Here is a 14928-nt window from a genome sequence, read left to right on the forward strand (position 1 = left end):
CCATACCAATATAAATATATATATATATATATATATATATATATATATATATATATATATATATATATATATATATATATATATATATATATATATATTCTAATGAAAAGGAATGCAAGTCCACAAAATTTTAAGAAACTCATTAAATTAACTGTATTATATATTTCAGGCTGAGGTACATGTTCAGTTATGTCCAAAAAGTTAACTTTCATTCAGTTTAAATAACATAGTTTTACATAAAATACAGAGGTTGTGAAAGTGAAGCCATAGGGAACATGTAAAACTGCTCCCGCCTCCATCTCTCCTAGTTAATACAATTTTCATCACGTCGAAATGCTGTAAAGACACACAGCATGCATCCACCATGAATATTTTCTTCAAACTACAAAAACCAAAAAATGCCTCTGAAGATTTTTTTTTTTTTTTTAACCATTAAAAAGCTGCATGCTGGCAAATCTGCTGCTGCTCATCAGTCAACTTTGAGCTTGACAGGCCTGTTTGAGTTCATTTTGGATTTCAATCTGAAAGGTTTACCTCGCTTGAAATGACTAGATTTATTAATTCATTGTGGCATTTTACAGCAGTCAACAATCTGCCAAACAAATGATGAAAGCATTTAATTATGGCGTCTGCATTGAAAATGCATTATCCAGGTCTGAGTGTACCTCTCTGTGACTTCCCAATTAGCTTTTCTCTTTTCATAGCAATTACCACAGAAAAATCTGTTAATAAACATATTTCAATTTGAAGTTGGATAAAAAAATAATTTGAGAAAAAACAAAAGTTGATTAGTTGTTCTGGTTTTTATCAGTTAATGCCAAGCCGAATAAACAAGCAACACCTTTTCTCTCTTGTTACTGGGTTTTGTTTGAAGAGCGCTGCGTCAGGGTATGAACTCGATACGGACTCATCAACCTCTGTGTGGATACTCAGAGATCAGGGAAAACGCCGCAGCTCCTCTCGACTCCTCCATTAGCTTCCCTCATTATATTGCAATTACCGTCAAGAAATCTGTCGGAACTCGTGCTTGTGATGAACATGCATATTTTGATTGATAAAATAGTGAGAACTACCGTCAGTGGGGGGAAACAAACAGCATCGAATCCCCATTTATCAAAAGCTTTTCACCAGATAGACCATATTGATCTGAGATGTGGAAGGTAAAACCAGTGGGAATCTGGAGGCAATCTCTCCTTTATGCATTCACTAACCTGCATTGCAGCATTTTTCTTTCTCTAATAGATGCCACGGTGGTTGTCAGATATGTCAACTACGTACGTGTGTGTGTGTGTGTGTGTGTGTGTGTGGGGATTATTACGTAAAAAGGTCTGTGTTTGTTTACAAATTGATTGTTGGCCCATTTGTTGCTGATCTCACCTGCCACTTTGGCTTCTTGTGGTATATCAGCATAGCCTGGAGGGACGATGGTCAGAGTTTCTAAAATGAGACCAGTGTTAAAAAAAAAAAGAAAAAAAAAGTGTCTAACCCTTAATGGCTCTTCAGCCTGGCCATTTTGTGAAGGACAGTAGCAACCATTCAGGAGGTAATTGGGACATATTTGGGATCTGCAGTTGACATGCGCTGCCAGAAACTAAGGCTATCCGTGGTTATATTGGGATCCATTAGTTTACTACAAGGTTAGACAAAATCGAATGTCATCCCTCTTGGCCTTGCACAGGTGGGTGTATACATAGTTGGCCTCTAATGGGACTAATAGAAGCCAAGAGACGGTCAGTCGTCAAAGTCTCGGAGGCATGAACAACGGGCAATGAATCACTGCTCCCTGTGACTGTGAATTATTAAACTTTCCGTTTGAAACATTTATACCTGTTATGCGGCTGAAAGAATACATTTTCTTTTATTTTTTTGACTCATTATTTATTGCAACCCTCTTTGACTTAATTTTTTTATTTATCTTGCCATTTTATTCCACATGCAGTGGTTTTAAGCTGCAGGACATCTTTTTCATTCTTTCAGTAGAATCTTAAATTGTACCTAATCAGCATATTACATAACCCTATTTTATACAGCTTTTTTTTTTTTTTTTTTTTTTTTTTTTTTGATCGCCAAAGGGGAGTGTTAAGAACTCCAGGAGGCCGGGAAGCTCCTGGAGACTGTTGGCGGCAAGCTGAGATCCTACACGGAAGCAGCCGCCGCAGAGTGGATCACCTGCTGCTCCTCGTAGTCGACTCCTCTCACGGTATTCAACGCCGTCCGCTGCCTAATGACTCCATCAGAGGGCGTCGCCCGCAAGCCTCCACATCCACAGCGTTTTTCCTTTTCGCTTTGACGGCGCGTGGCACACACGGATCCTCGGACTTTTTTGACTGGAGGCATGCCGTGCACTAAGCACATGGTAATGATCTGGAATTAGAAGAGAATACATTATCATACATTTGATGCCAGTGGGTGTCGGGCGTTGTTGATGTTGATGTTTAGATTATGAACGTATTACTTAATCTAAAAATATTTCCCTTCAAACGTTTCCTTATCAAATATTGTCTATCCGTTCCTCTGTCGATGTCGCGGCTTTAACGAGAAGCAGATTCCAGCTGAGTGTATCCTAGCATGTCTACCTGGGGGGGCAATTTAGCATCACCAGATAATCTTGCATGTATGTCTTTGCATGACTGGAGGTCGATATTAGGTCTTTTTTGTTTTGTTTTCATTCTTTCAGTCAAAAAAAAAGTCAAAGCAGTGCCACTTTTGTACATGAGGTTGCAGTAGTGAGTCACTTCAGACTTCAGTTCACCTGTTTGGATTTTCGAGCTTAACCACAGTTGCAGTGGAAAAACATAGACATCAATCAAGAGATAATACCTTTGGTTTTACCGCTGTGCGGTCGAGCGGTAGCGGGTTGTAGATAGGCATTCCTCCTAATTTAATCAGCTAAAAGGTGAGCCTCTAATTCATCATGCACAGGCTACTGCATGTCTAATCCTGAAAACCATTAGAGAAGAAGTTAAACCAGGATCAAATCTCACAGTTTTCTTAATAAATCTTTCAATCGTAAAGCGCACAAATGATAAATATAACTTTTCTACTGTTTTATCTCATTAAAAAGAAACACATTCATTCATCAGTTCTCAATCTTCAGGGAGAAAGTATGGTCCACATGTCTCTTGGAGTAGCCCATTTGTTTGCAGTCTTTGACAAGTTACATAAAGTTTAGCTTGCCTTCAGAGAACAAAAGCTGCCGTCAACTCATGGTCTGATTAGCTGGCAGTAGTAATGGACTGCCCCCTCCTCACATATCCATGGCGAAGCTGACATAACATCGGAGAGTTTCTATTTATTGAACCACCACGATGTGCTGAAAGCCCACCCAGGACATCACTTCCAGACAGTCTGACACTCTCGCTTATCAGAAAATAACAGGCTGCCACGCCACTAAACCATTAAAGACAATGTAAGGATGCCATTATGAGGCCCGGACATTAGAGCTCTTCTCACAGACTGAGTGGAAAATGATGCAACTTTGCCATTACCCGGTTTCACATCCACTGTCAGAGCACGGTGTCAACGGCTGTGTCAGCTTTACATGTTCTTGGGGGCCTGATGTGAAATAAACTGACCTTTTTGCTTGCAAATGAAGATGTTTTGACTTATATTCTGGAAGAAAAAAAAATCTAATTTGACCTGCAGTGGAATGACCAAACATGAGTTCTTTTTTTTTAAATTGGTAACATTTGGCTTTGATATTAACATGGTAATAGAGGTCATGTACAAAATTAATAAATGCTCTTTTGTTGGAGGTGATTTTGGTCATTTTAGGTTCTTACATAAGATAAAAGCCTTGGCGCCATCTGTGGGGGTCATCGGGTTTATATCCCTCCAAAGTTAATGTGCAGAGTGCAAAAACCTCCAAAAATGAAAAACTTGTTCTCCAAGTTGTGCCATTACAAAACAGGGTCTTTTCTGAAATGGAGGTCAGCATTTGATGCTAAATAAAATTACTTATATAGCGAATTTCACCGCTTCAGCATCACCAATTTAAGGCACTCCCATCACTGAGAGCAACTTGCCCAAGGACACTCACTTGTGCACGTGGACGGGGTGAGACGGGGCCTTCATTTCATCCATCAATAATCACTGCAAAGCACAGCTGGCAATGATTCAACGAGATCAGATTGATTGACGGATTGAACGCTGGGATTATGTGGAATCGCCGCACTGCATCTCTTTTACGGTGACCAAGGATCCAGATGTGAAGGTGAGTGAGCCAAAAAAAAAGGTACCGAACCCCCAGATGTAGCTGCAGTGCATCACAGCTGCACACAGACTGAATTACCCCAGCTTCTGTTGCATGCATTTCAGCATTCGCAAGTCTTTTTGTTTTTTTTTTGTGAAGACGGCACCAGTGATTGATCTTGTGAATCAAGGGTTTTATTGGGTGTGAGAGGAGGAACTTTCATCTCATGCAGCTTGAATTCCCCTCAGTGTACATGTTTAGGCTCCCTAATCGTTTTTTTTTTTTTTTTCTACAATATGAGATATTGCTGTTAATGGAATTTTAGGGCCATGTGCAATAAAAAAACAAAACATAGCATAGTTATTGCTTTCAATTTGAAAAGTCTGGGAAGTCTTTTTATATCGCCCAAAACTATTGTAGCTGTTGCGTTTATTCATTTTCATAATAACTGCAACACATGCATTTCTTAGAATGCATGTTTCAATTATTTAAAAGTTTTAGGGACCATTTATTTCTTTTTATCCCCGTTTATTCATCATCAAACTCTGGTAGTATTTACTTCTTTTCATTTTCTCGGGTGTCAGCACTCAACAAATAGTGTGTATTTAAAAGCTATTTCCCTTTTTAAATCTCTTGATCACGTTTGTCACTTTTTGGGAAAAAAATAATTGAACGTTTGAAAGTTTGTGGGCTCCTTTTGGCTACATCTGATGCTGGTACTTAATGTATTTTTCAAAAAGCTCCCTGATCAAAAGAAATTAATTCCACGTGGAAAAGAGCAGGGAGGAAAAAAAAAAAAATCTGCATTCTCGTTGCTGTAATGAAACCTAACTACTTCAGTGGATTAATTAATTTCCTTCCCTGAAAGAATTGTTATTTCACCCTTTGCTTCAAAAAACATCTTCTTAAATTGTCTGACACAAGTTCAGTGGGTAATTGTTTGGGGTCAGAAGTACAATTGTAGCCTGATAATCTGCACCTGTGAGGCAGAGGGAGCAGAGAAGCCAAAAAAATAAAAAATAATAATGAAAGAAAAAAAATGTGAAAAAACTGATTATGCAGTCAGGTTCACCATGGAATTCAAGGCAGACTTGAAGCTAAGTAAATTTGCAATATTTAATGAGAAATGTAAGAAAGTGTTTCCTCTTAGTGCTACTCAATTGTTTTGGCCAGAGGCTGTGTCTGTAATCCCTACAATGGTTTCTCAGTTACAGCAAAAAAAAAAAAAAAAATAGGAAAAACACTGTCTAGAACACTCAATTAGGATTAGACCCCAGGGCATAGATTTACATTAAATGTTCCCCTTTAGAAACGCAAGACATCAATAGAACATACAGCCAAATTACTTAATGCCCGGTGATTGACACAGCTGTTAGGGGCACATGGCTTCGACATAATTCTCGGTACGTGTGATATTTAACAGATTTCGTGTGTATGTGCTGTCAAGTGCTTCTTTGAAGGCCGTAAAGTTGTTGTTTCAGCAGGGGACTGTTTTTTTTGTACGGCTCAACACATTAAAGATATTCAGATCTTTCAGAGAGTGTTACACAACATGGCAGCTGGAAAACAGATCTTCCTTTATTCATGCACACCCACATGCAACCATAGAGAATTTGGTTTTGTAGCAGTATTACAACTGAATAAATCAACGGTTTCTCATAGTTATTAGGTTGTCATGTAATACATATCTCTCTCTTCCTTCCCTCCTTCGCATTCATCTTTCTTGTTCTTTTCTTCTTTTTGGACTTTAATGCATAAAAGACTTTTAAAAAAAAACCTTGAACCAACTGGTAAATAGAAGAGCGTTTTTATATTTTGTCTTTGTATTAAGGAACTGAAAACAAGTACAGTTTTCAATTGAATTCATAATGCTGCCAGTAAATATGTTGAGTATGCGTCAGTCAGTCAAAACTTTATTTGAATGCGTCAGGCCAATCATTCTACCTGATTTCTTCACACAAAGGACGCTAAAGCAGTTTTGAATAAGTGGTTTTAAATGTGAACATTTTGCTCTCGCACTCAAGTCATTTTATTCATTTATTCTTTCGATCGAGGTGACTAAAGATTTGAGTTCTCGATTCATGTTCAGCTTCCTTTCTTCAGACTAAATCAGGGCTGTCGAACACATTTCACTCCAGCTGGGCCAAGCAAGTGATATGGCAACTTCATAATCTACCAAAAAACTCCAAATTATATATCTTTTGTATGACAAAAATACAAATGTACATCAGAAATGATCCTAGTCAATGCAATTTTTACAGATTTTCCTCAAAAAAAACAAAAAACAAGGTGTTTCTGCAGCTTTTACTATGAATTTGTCATAAAACTGGCATCATCTGCGATGCCAACACTACACATGAACTATTAGGGACCTATTATAGTCTGGACTCAAATAAGGACAGAATTTAACATTATTCCTTGTGTCTCTCTAAATGTGTTCTCAATCTTAAGGCTTGTAAAGTCGAATTGAAATAAATGGCTGCCTACAAGATGGCGCACAGGTTCATTAGGCACCCTAATACATATTCAAGACATAATGGCGAGAAAGACTCAGCGAAGGCCCAAAATATGCTTCCATGCGGACTTGGCTCCAACTTCCTGCCTGAAATTAAAGAGTTAATTTCGGAACTTTTAATAAGACAAATGAGGTTGATGATTATGTTCTCCGTTGCCTCTCAACATCCTTTAATGCAAATAGACCCTCTAATTAAGACGTATTTTAGGAAACCATTAGGGAAATTTGAGAGAATTCCAAAACACAGTGCAATCTTATGAGCGCAGAGGAAGATCGCTTCAGCAGCAGCTTCAAAGTTAAAAAAGAATTATGTTCGTTCCTCACTGTTGGCGGAAATCAAGTTAGTGTCTTATTTCCTCGATGTGTGGAATAAAGTGCAAATATGGCCTTTTTCTCAAAGGTAATTTGTCCAAAAAATGACTTTGGGGTATCTTGTTATGTACAGTGTTGGAAATTGCGTTTTTCAATAGATGCATATTGATCAACAAGTAAAAATTAGATAAATATAAAAGGAATTACAGTTTTTCATCTTCAGTAAAATTAGACAATGCTACAAAATGTAGTTCACCATGAAACTTAGCTTCTTACTCAATCATAAAGCAGAGTCCTGAAGGGTTTATCCAATCAGATGGAGTCTGGTCATGCATCAGGCAGAGCTGAAGCTAATTACTCCAAATGAATCCCTTGAAAGCTGAAATCTCTTTGCCTCTGTATGCAAATATCCCAAACAGCATCGCCATGTTTATTCACCTGGCCTTGATTTTCCTCTCCCACGTCAGTTTAAATGGTATAGACTCGCATGTTTGTGGGGAGCGAGTCCAGACACTTCCCATTATTGCCCTTGGAGCTACATCTAATCTGGCTGCTATGCTGCACAAGGTGAGGGAGTATCGATTGTTGGACACAGTATGTGTTGAATGAACAGTAATGAAAGCAGCTTTGAGGATAGAGGCTGTTTACCGAGGTTTTTTTTTCCTGCAGGCTTCTGTACAGAACAACCACAAAAGCCTTATCAAACAACCATAGACTGTACTGATAATGCCTAATTTGTCTCTCAACTTTCTTATGCCATAATCTTCCAAATGATATGCTTTATATTAACGCAAAAGCAAACACATTTAGTCATATGAAAAATGGGACATCTATGTAAAAAAACATATTTTCTAAAAGAGATTTAAAATGACTGTTATATAGATTTTCATTTCATTTTCATAGGAAGCTAGTTCACTGCTTTGCTGTCTTTTTCCATGCGTTAGTGACACACCATTTATAACGTGCCATTTGATTTTGAAAACAGAAAACGGCAGCAAATAATTATATAATGTTTAATTGATGTAGTTAACACATTGATTTTGCATACACTTGCCTCAGGGAAATACCAGATGTTTGATTAAACTGCCTAATTGTTTGGTTTTAGCAGCTTCAGGAAAGGATATTATTGCACTTTATGGGCAGAATCAGTTTAAATCAAAGAAGCGGGGCATCACATATCGAAGCCGCAATTTCTTTTAAGCAGGCGAGGGTGATTACATAAATATCATCTGACAACGGGACACATGCACACTAATGTGATTAGTGATAACTAGCTCGGCGCCGCTGTGCATCACAATGAAAGTATCAGGAGTTCTCAGGCCACTGGCTTCTATGGTAACAGTTCATGAAGTTCCACAAAGCGCACGCACATTACTTCAATGCATGGAGAGATAATGTTTTTGAACGCTATCTGAAAGGAACCCTCCAGAGGCTTATTTGATGGTGCACATCCAAAGACAATTAACGATATTGATTTCTAACTGCTTTCATCTGCGAGCGGAGCCATTGTGCCGAGATGACAGCAAAAGGAAGACTGCAAATCATCAGTGTGACCTGTAAAACTGTAAATGAAGAGTTGAGACAAGTGTCAAGTGGATCCCAAGGGTACATTTTGAATTTATTGTAATCGCATGGTGGCTGGTTTAATCTATATTGAATTCAAATTAATCCTGCCCACTAAAGACTGAGATCTCTCAATAAAACACACCGATGTTGAAGGGTTTTCAACATGTACTTTTGTTATGCGCAGAGGATTTTTGCTCACATTATGCCATGTCTTATTTACAGTGAATCAGGCTTGCCGCTTTAATCCCAAATCCAGCAAGACAGCTCCGCAAATGAATCGAGTCCTTTCATTTCTCCTGGAAAGCGTTGAAATCGTAGCTCCTGATGAAAAATCATGGGCTGCCAACAAGTGATGCCAACTGATCTCGACCTTGACACACCTTTTTTGACTCCGGTTGTTTTGTAATCAGGGCGCCCATTTAGCCGAGTCATTACTCTCGCAGCGAGTTTTAACTACGGGGCTAAACGTGGCTAAACTGTCCATTTCTTTGTCAAACAACTATCTGTCTCCGGAACTTTGGAAGGGGGAAATGTCTGCTTGATGAGTTTATATTATTAATGATATTAAAGTCACAGTCTGCAGCTCACAGAAGTTTTATTTTTGCTGTAATCTTCCTCACTGAAAATCTGTTTCCATAATGGCTTCTGATGCATTTCTGGCAAAAGACAAAACAACAACGACATAAACCAGTCATTGCATGATTTGACTGCCAAAAATAAGATGCTGTGCAAGATCGCAGCGGCATTAACTGCCGGGCTCCAAACGCTACATGTTGCCCTTGGCAAAATATGAGGATCTCACAAATTACCACTTTAAATGAGACAAACTACTGCCACTCGATATTTCTGTTTGAGAGCTTTTTGTTCACGCTGTGGTGTTTTATGCCGCCACCTGCGCCGCTCGGGCCACGCGCGGAGCACTTTGTTTGCGTGACATTTTAATATAATGCACTGTAAAATTGCAGCAACGTCAAAAAAGAAAACATGGCTGTGAAAAATCGACCTGTGCGCCTGACAGTAATATTCGCCATGTTGTTGCCACCTTTTGCGCCGGGCGACCCCTCCACAGCCGAACATTAAACCGTAAATACGCAAGCTGGTAGATCTCTCTCAGCCAAGAACCCCACGTATTTGACAAAGGACTTTTAAAGCTAACAGCTGCTGATTAATCACGATGGGTCTAAATTACTGGCTGGCTCTCAACCGGTTACGGAGCTGGATGCCCAGTGCACTTAGAACCTCCTTTGCATGTACTTGACAGCTGCATAGAGTAAGAGCCACTTCTGCCTATTTAGCTACATCTTTCAGCTCCTTGTGCAGTTACCCCAAAAAATACCCTCTAAATCTATTACACTTTCACATTCGGTTGTTAATTCTGAATAATTTCAATGTAATGCTCATGAGGTTATATCCTTACAGATGATACACATGTTTAGTGGTCAAAGGCCTGGAAAGAAGAAGAAAAAAAAAAAAGTAATTTCATCATTATTGGCTCATCTTATCCAGCAAGCCGTCTTGAATTATTTTACATATAATTAACTTTAAAATACCCCTAACTGAGTCACCCGGTGAGGTTACACTGTTGACTGTCTTTTATCACAAACTGAAATCAGCTACCAGAGGTCGTTTTGGGTTTATGTTTTCTCCCAGCAAACTTACAGGTTCAAGGAGAATCTCTTTCCTCCTACTTTGTTTCTTTGTAACTGATGCTTTGTCGCCATGACAAATTAAGGCTATAACTGCCTTCCGTCCTCAGCAAAGTTTTCCCCCACCGAGGTGGCTTTCACAAACCCATAACTCCTGCTTCAGGAAGACAGAGCCGCTGGCCCCGGTCTTTGTTTGACTGATCTGCTTAATTCTTCAAGCTCTAGTCTGCGATTCAAAAAGAGAGTCTTAACAAAATGTGCTGTGGTGGAAGATGAATTCACATCTGCAATGAAGTATCCATCTTAATCAGGCTTACTACATTAACATGAAGAAAAGAAAAAAGAAGAGATGCGGCTATGCAAATCATAGTGCTGCCACTTGTAAAAATTATAGTTACTATTAACTAGGTTTGAATATATTGATTTCATTTAATCAATGTAAAAATGTTATTTCATTTCCTGCCATATCAACCATTCAACCCAATGTTGAATGTTTTATCTTTACTAAATGATTTTATTTTGAACACAAACAACATTTGTGACTATAAACTAAAGACACAGACATCTAACTAAACTAACTTAATAATCATACATTGTTAGTCCGATTGGGAAAATTAGTTTTTCCATTTTTACCTGTCCTATTTCTAGGATGTGTTGAGAAGCCACATTAAGGCCCTCAACACCTCCACTGCCCCAATATTATTATTTTGTACCCTGTTATAACTTGTCATTGACTGAAATGAAATGTTAAATGTCGTTTATATTCCTTGTGTTTGTCCAAGATGTATAACTGGTCGAGAGGCTGGAGGGCGGGCCTAGAAGGGGTGTGTTTCAGAGAGCAGGAGTGTGGTGAGAAGTGACCAGCGCGAGACTCGAAGAGCGTGTTGGAAATCAGCGGCCGGGCAGCCTTTTGTTCCGTTCTGACTTTTAGGCCGACATAATAGTTTGCTTCTGTGCTAAAAGTGGCAGTTTACAAGTCTTTTAGTCATCCTTTATTCCACACGTCCTGCTTGATTCTTTAATATCAGTGCAGCAGATGCAACAGACAAACCCCAGAGTGGAAAGCAGCTAATGGATGCAATGAATGAGGCAGATGTGAGTGCACCGCTGGGCCCAGAGGATGGAAAGTTTCAGTTTTAAAGACTGCGGGATCGGTGTGCGGATAAGTGCACAGAGCTGTGAGCACAATACACAACAAAGGGTTTTCATTTCACCTCCAAAGTAAACAGGTTGCTTGTTTTTAGTGGTTCTAGCTTAACATACTGGTTTGATTCCAAACAGTAGATTTAAGTGTTTTTCTCAAAACAGTTATCGATCCATTTGTACCCCAGTGCTCACATTAAAAGCCCTAAATGACTTTCATAGGATGGGATGTAGGTGATCAGCGTGCTCCAAGCTAAGTTTCCATGGATGTAATCATCTATGAAAAAGCAAATGTATCCTACCACAAAAGTCATAAACAATTGATGGACATTAACAACTTACAAAGAGCAGTGCACTTTTCCCTGCTAAAGAGCTCCTGAAAAATTCACATCTTTGGCTAAAATAAGATATTTATGAATTATTTACTGACTGTGGTAACGCTACTATAATTTGTTTTTCTTAATAAAGCTGCCACAAATTGTTCTCTCAGCGACCACAAAGGAGATGAGGACGCCTGTCCTTGAAGCACCTGTCTTGCAGCCGTCAAAGGCAACTGCGTGTGTGTGTGTGTGTGTGTGTGTGCGTGCGTGTGTGTCCCAAATGAAGGAGTATCTTGATTCACAGCAGCTGCCCCTCCATCATAATGGCAAATGCGTCTATTCAAACATTCTTTGTGTGAAGCAGAATAGAATCAGATCTGCTCTATTTTCAGATAGGGGCAAATCCTATTTGTTTTATTTCTGTCCCAACAACGCTTTGTCTCAATCACATTAACGCAGATGATATGAAAAGTTGAATACATATGTAATGAGAAGATCCATCAGCAATATACTGAAATGACATTTGTGACGCATTTTGCAATCATGTTTCCTTTATTAATAGAATTTTTTGATTGATGTTCATGTTGTCTCTCTGACATTTCATTATATTTTAGAGTGTTTATTAAAAAGAGCTAATCAAAGTTTTTTTTTTGTTTCCATTAAATACCAACTTCTGCTTTTGACAGCACAAAAATAATGCCACTGATTAAATGACAAGCCCACCTCTTCACAGGCAAGGGTTCAGAAATTGGGGAAACAATAAAATGAAGTCTTTCTGGTTAAATAGTCTTCTTTACCCAGAGAGAATGTGCTTTACAAAGGAGGCATAATTGATACATCCATTGGCGTCCTCCTGTCCGGCCATCAGTCTGTCCACCTCGTCCTCCGTCATCCTCTCTCCCAGCGTCGCCAGCACGTGACGCAGCTCCGCTCCCATGATGGTGCCGTTGCCCTCCTTGTCAAAAACCCTGAGACCCTCCACAAAGTCCTCGAAGTTCCCCTGATCTTTCGCACGGGAGATGTGTTGCAGCATGGGCAAGAAGGTCTCAAAGTCTACCATTTTCGTGCTCATGTCCTCCGGCTTCGGCTTCCCAAGCACCTTCAGCACATCTGCGTTCGTCGGGTTCTGGCCCAGAGCTCGCATCACGTCCCCGCACTGACCATATGTGATCTTCATCTCTCCGGTCGGCGTGCGGTCAAACAAGGTGAAGGCCTCCTTGAACTCCTCGATCTGGTCGGGGGTGTACTCGAGAGTGATGCTCTTGGGGTCAAAGTCGGGCTCCTTGGGTTTCTCCGGCTGAGGCTCGGGGGTGGGAGCAGGCTTGGCGGCGGGAGCTGCGTCCTTCTTGGGCTCCGGCTTTTTGGGCTCGGGCTTCTTTGGTTCAACCTTCTTCGGTGCCATTGTGTAAAGGGACTGAGAGGTGGGCTCTTGCTGGCTGAGAGACAAGCAGGAGTCTGAACAGACTGGGTTGTGGATTCCCAAGCACAGACGGCCAGCTCCTCTTCCAAAGCTTTTATATGCGCTTTGTCGAGGGAGTCCGATGGCGATTTCAAAACGGCACACTATAAAAGGAAGAAACCCAAAATAGATGCACATAGCAAGTGATGTCAACATTAGGTATTGTTCTCAGCTGCTGTCATGTAGCCGACAGCGCTATTTGCTGTCATTAGTGGGGGTCCAGTTGCATTAGCCTGAAAATGTTCCGTCTCTCTGATGGACAAAGGGATCAGAGCAAAGACAGTGATCAACCCATGAGGGAGAGGGACTGAAATAGCTGGGAACCACGGCTTTCTGGAACAAGGCCGTCTTTATTTATTTATTTTTTTACATAACATTGTTACAGTGAACTTGAGCTTTAGACCTTTCTGTGTTTTATTTTTGCAGACCGACATCTGCCACAGAAACTACAGTCATTTGTATTTTTCATTGTCGGTATCTCATTTTTTAATAACATTTTAAAGGACAATCTGTCAAAATTGTTCTCAGTGATAGATGTGTCTGTGCAGTGACACATTGAGGCAATTTGGCAATGATTCCTTTCCCAAATAAATGATGGTTTGTGTTTTCCCTTCTGTCGCTAGGTAGTTTGGAGTGTTTCGTGTTGGGAATCTGCCAAGCTCTCCTCGATCGCGAAGGGACTTTTAATTAATGCTTTATTAATGACCGATGTGTTGGAAAGGTCAATCAGTTAAGCCTATAAATGTTTAAGATACACTCGGTGCCAGGATTAGAGGTAAGACAAAATATATATTGTCTTCGGCGGGGGCCTAATTGGGATACTGTCCTCCAGTGAGAAAGAATAACCCCATCCGTCTTCTGCAACACTAGCTTATCACAAACCACAGACTAGCAGTCACTGAGACAGTATCTCTGGGTTTTTTTAGCATATACCCTGAAGAGCCACGTTATCTTCAACTGACAAGTCCCTCAAGTGACTGGTAATTATGATGTGAGTTAAGGAGTGGGTTGGCTAATGTCAAAGCAGCTGTCAGGGTTCACATTGGGAGGAGCTCAGGTTGGTTGATTGGTTGACAAGACATTTTCCTGCACATGGTATACCAGCTTTAACTTTTCATTTAAAACCAGCAGACAAAGTGTACAATTTAAAACTAAACAGTTTAACAGACTGTAGTAAAGATATTGTAACTTTACCTACAGCCACTGAGAATTTGTGACACAATAATAATACTTGCAACCTTTGCCTTTCCAGTAACATGGACATGTTTTAGCCTTTGCTTGGTCAAAGGTGCTTTTACTCCCGGCGAGCGCTGCAGTTCAGTGATGGATGCATTTATCACAGAAATCAGAGGAAGCATGGGCAATGGTCACAACACATTTGTTTATTTGCACTCTGCACATGAAGCAAGTGAAACAGACAGAAAATGTCATTTTTTTAAATGTTTTTATGTAGTGAGACATTCAGTTTGTTTTTCCCCTGAAAATATACACTGTGTTTGAGCACTGTAAAATTTTATAGTGTATGGCTGTAACAAAAGGATTGCGGAATAGGTTTCTCCTATAAATAAAATAAAGTAGTGTTTGAAATGTAAAACTTCACCAATCCAGAAGCATCACAGAATCCTATATATTTTTTTTTATTATTTACCTTTGGAAGTTTTAAAAAACAAGATAAAGTATTTCATGATGCTGCAGCCATGATGATCAATCTCACCTTAATTGTAGCATCTCTTAAAGAACATTACCCGACCAGTTTTACCCAAAAAATTGATGTG

General features: G+C 39.6%; 1 protein-coding gene across 1 annotated transcript; it reads right to left on the reverse strand.

Moving 5' to 3' along the window:
* Positions 1 to 12278: 12278 nt before the first annotated feature.
* Positions 12279 to 13175, reverse strand: LOC115383288 (myosin light chain 4). The gene has a single exon (XM_030085439.1). It carries the CDS (start codon positions 13094 to 13096, stop codon positions 12488 to 12490), a length of 609 nt encoding a protein of 202 aa, XP_029941299.1. The 5' UTR covers positions 13097 to 13175; the 3' UTR covers positions 12279 to 12487.
* Between the last annotated feature and the right edge of the window lie 1753 nt (positions 13176 to 14928).

Source organism: Salarias fasciatus, assembly GCF_902148845.1.
Source record: "Salarias fasciatus chromosome 7 unlocalized genomic scaffold, fSalaFa1.1 super_scaffold_4, whole genome shotgun sequence".
NCBI lineage: Eukaryota > Metazoa > Chordata > Actinopteri > Blenniiformes > Blenniidae > Salarias > Salarias fasciatus.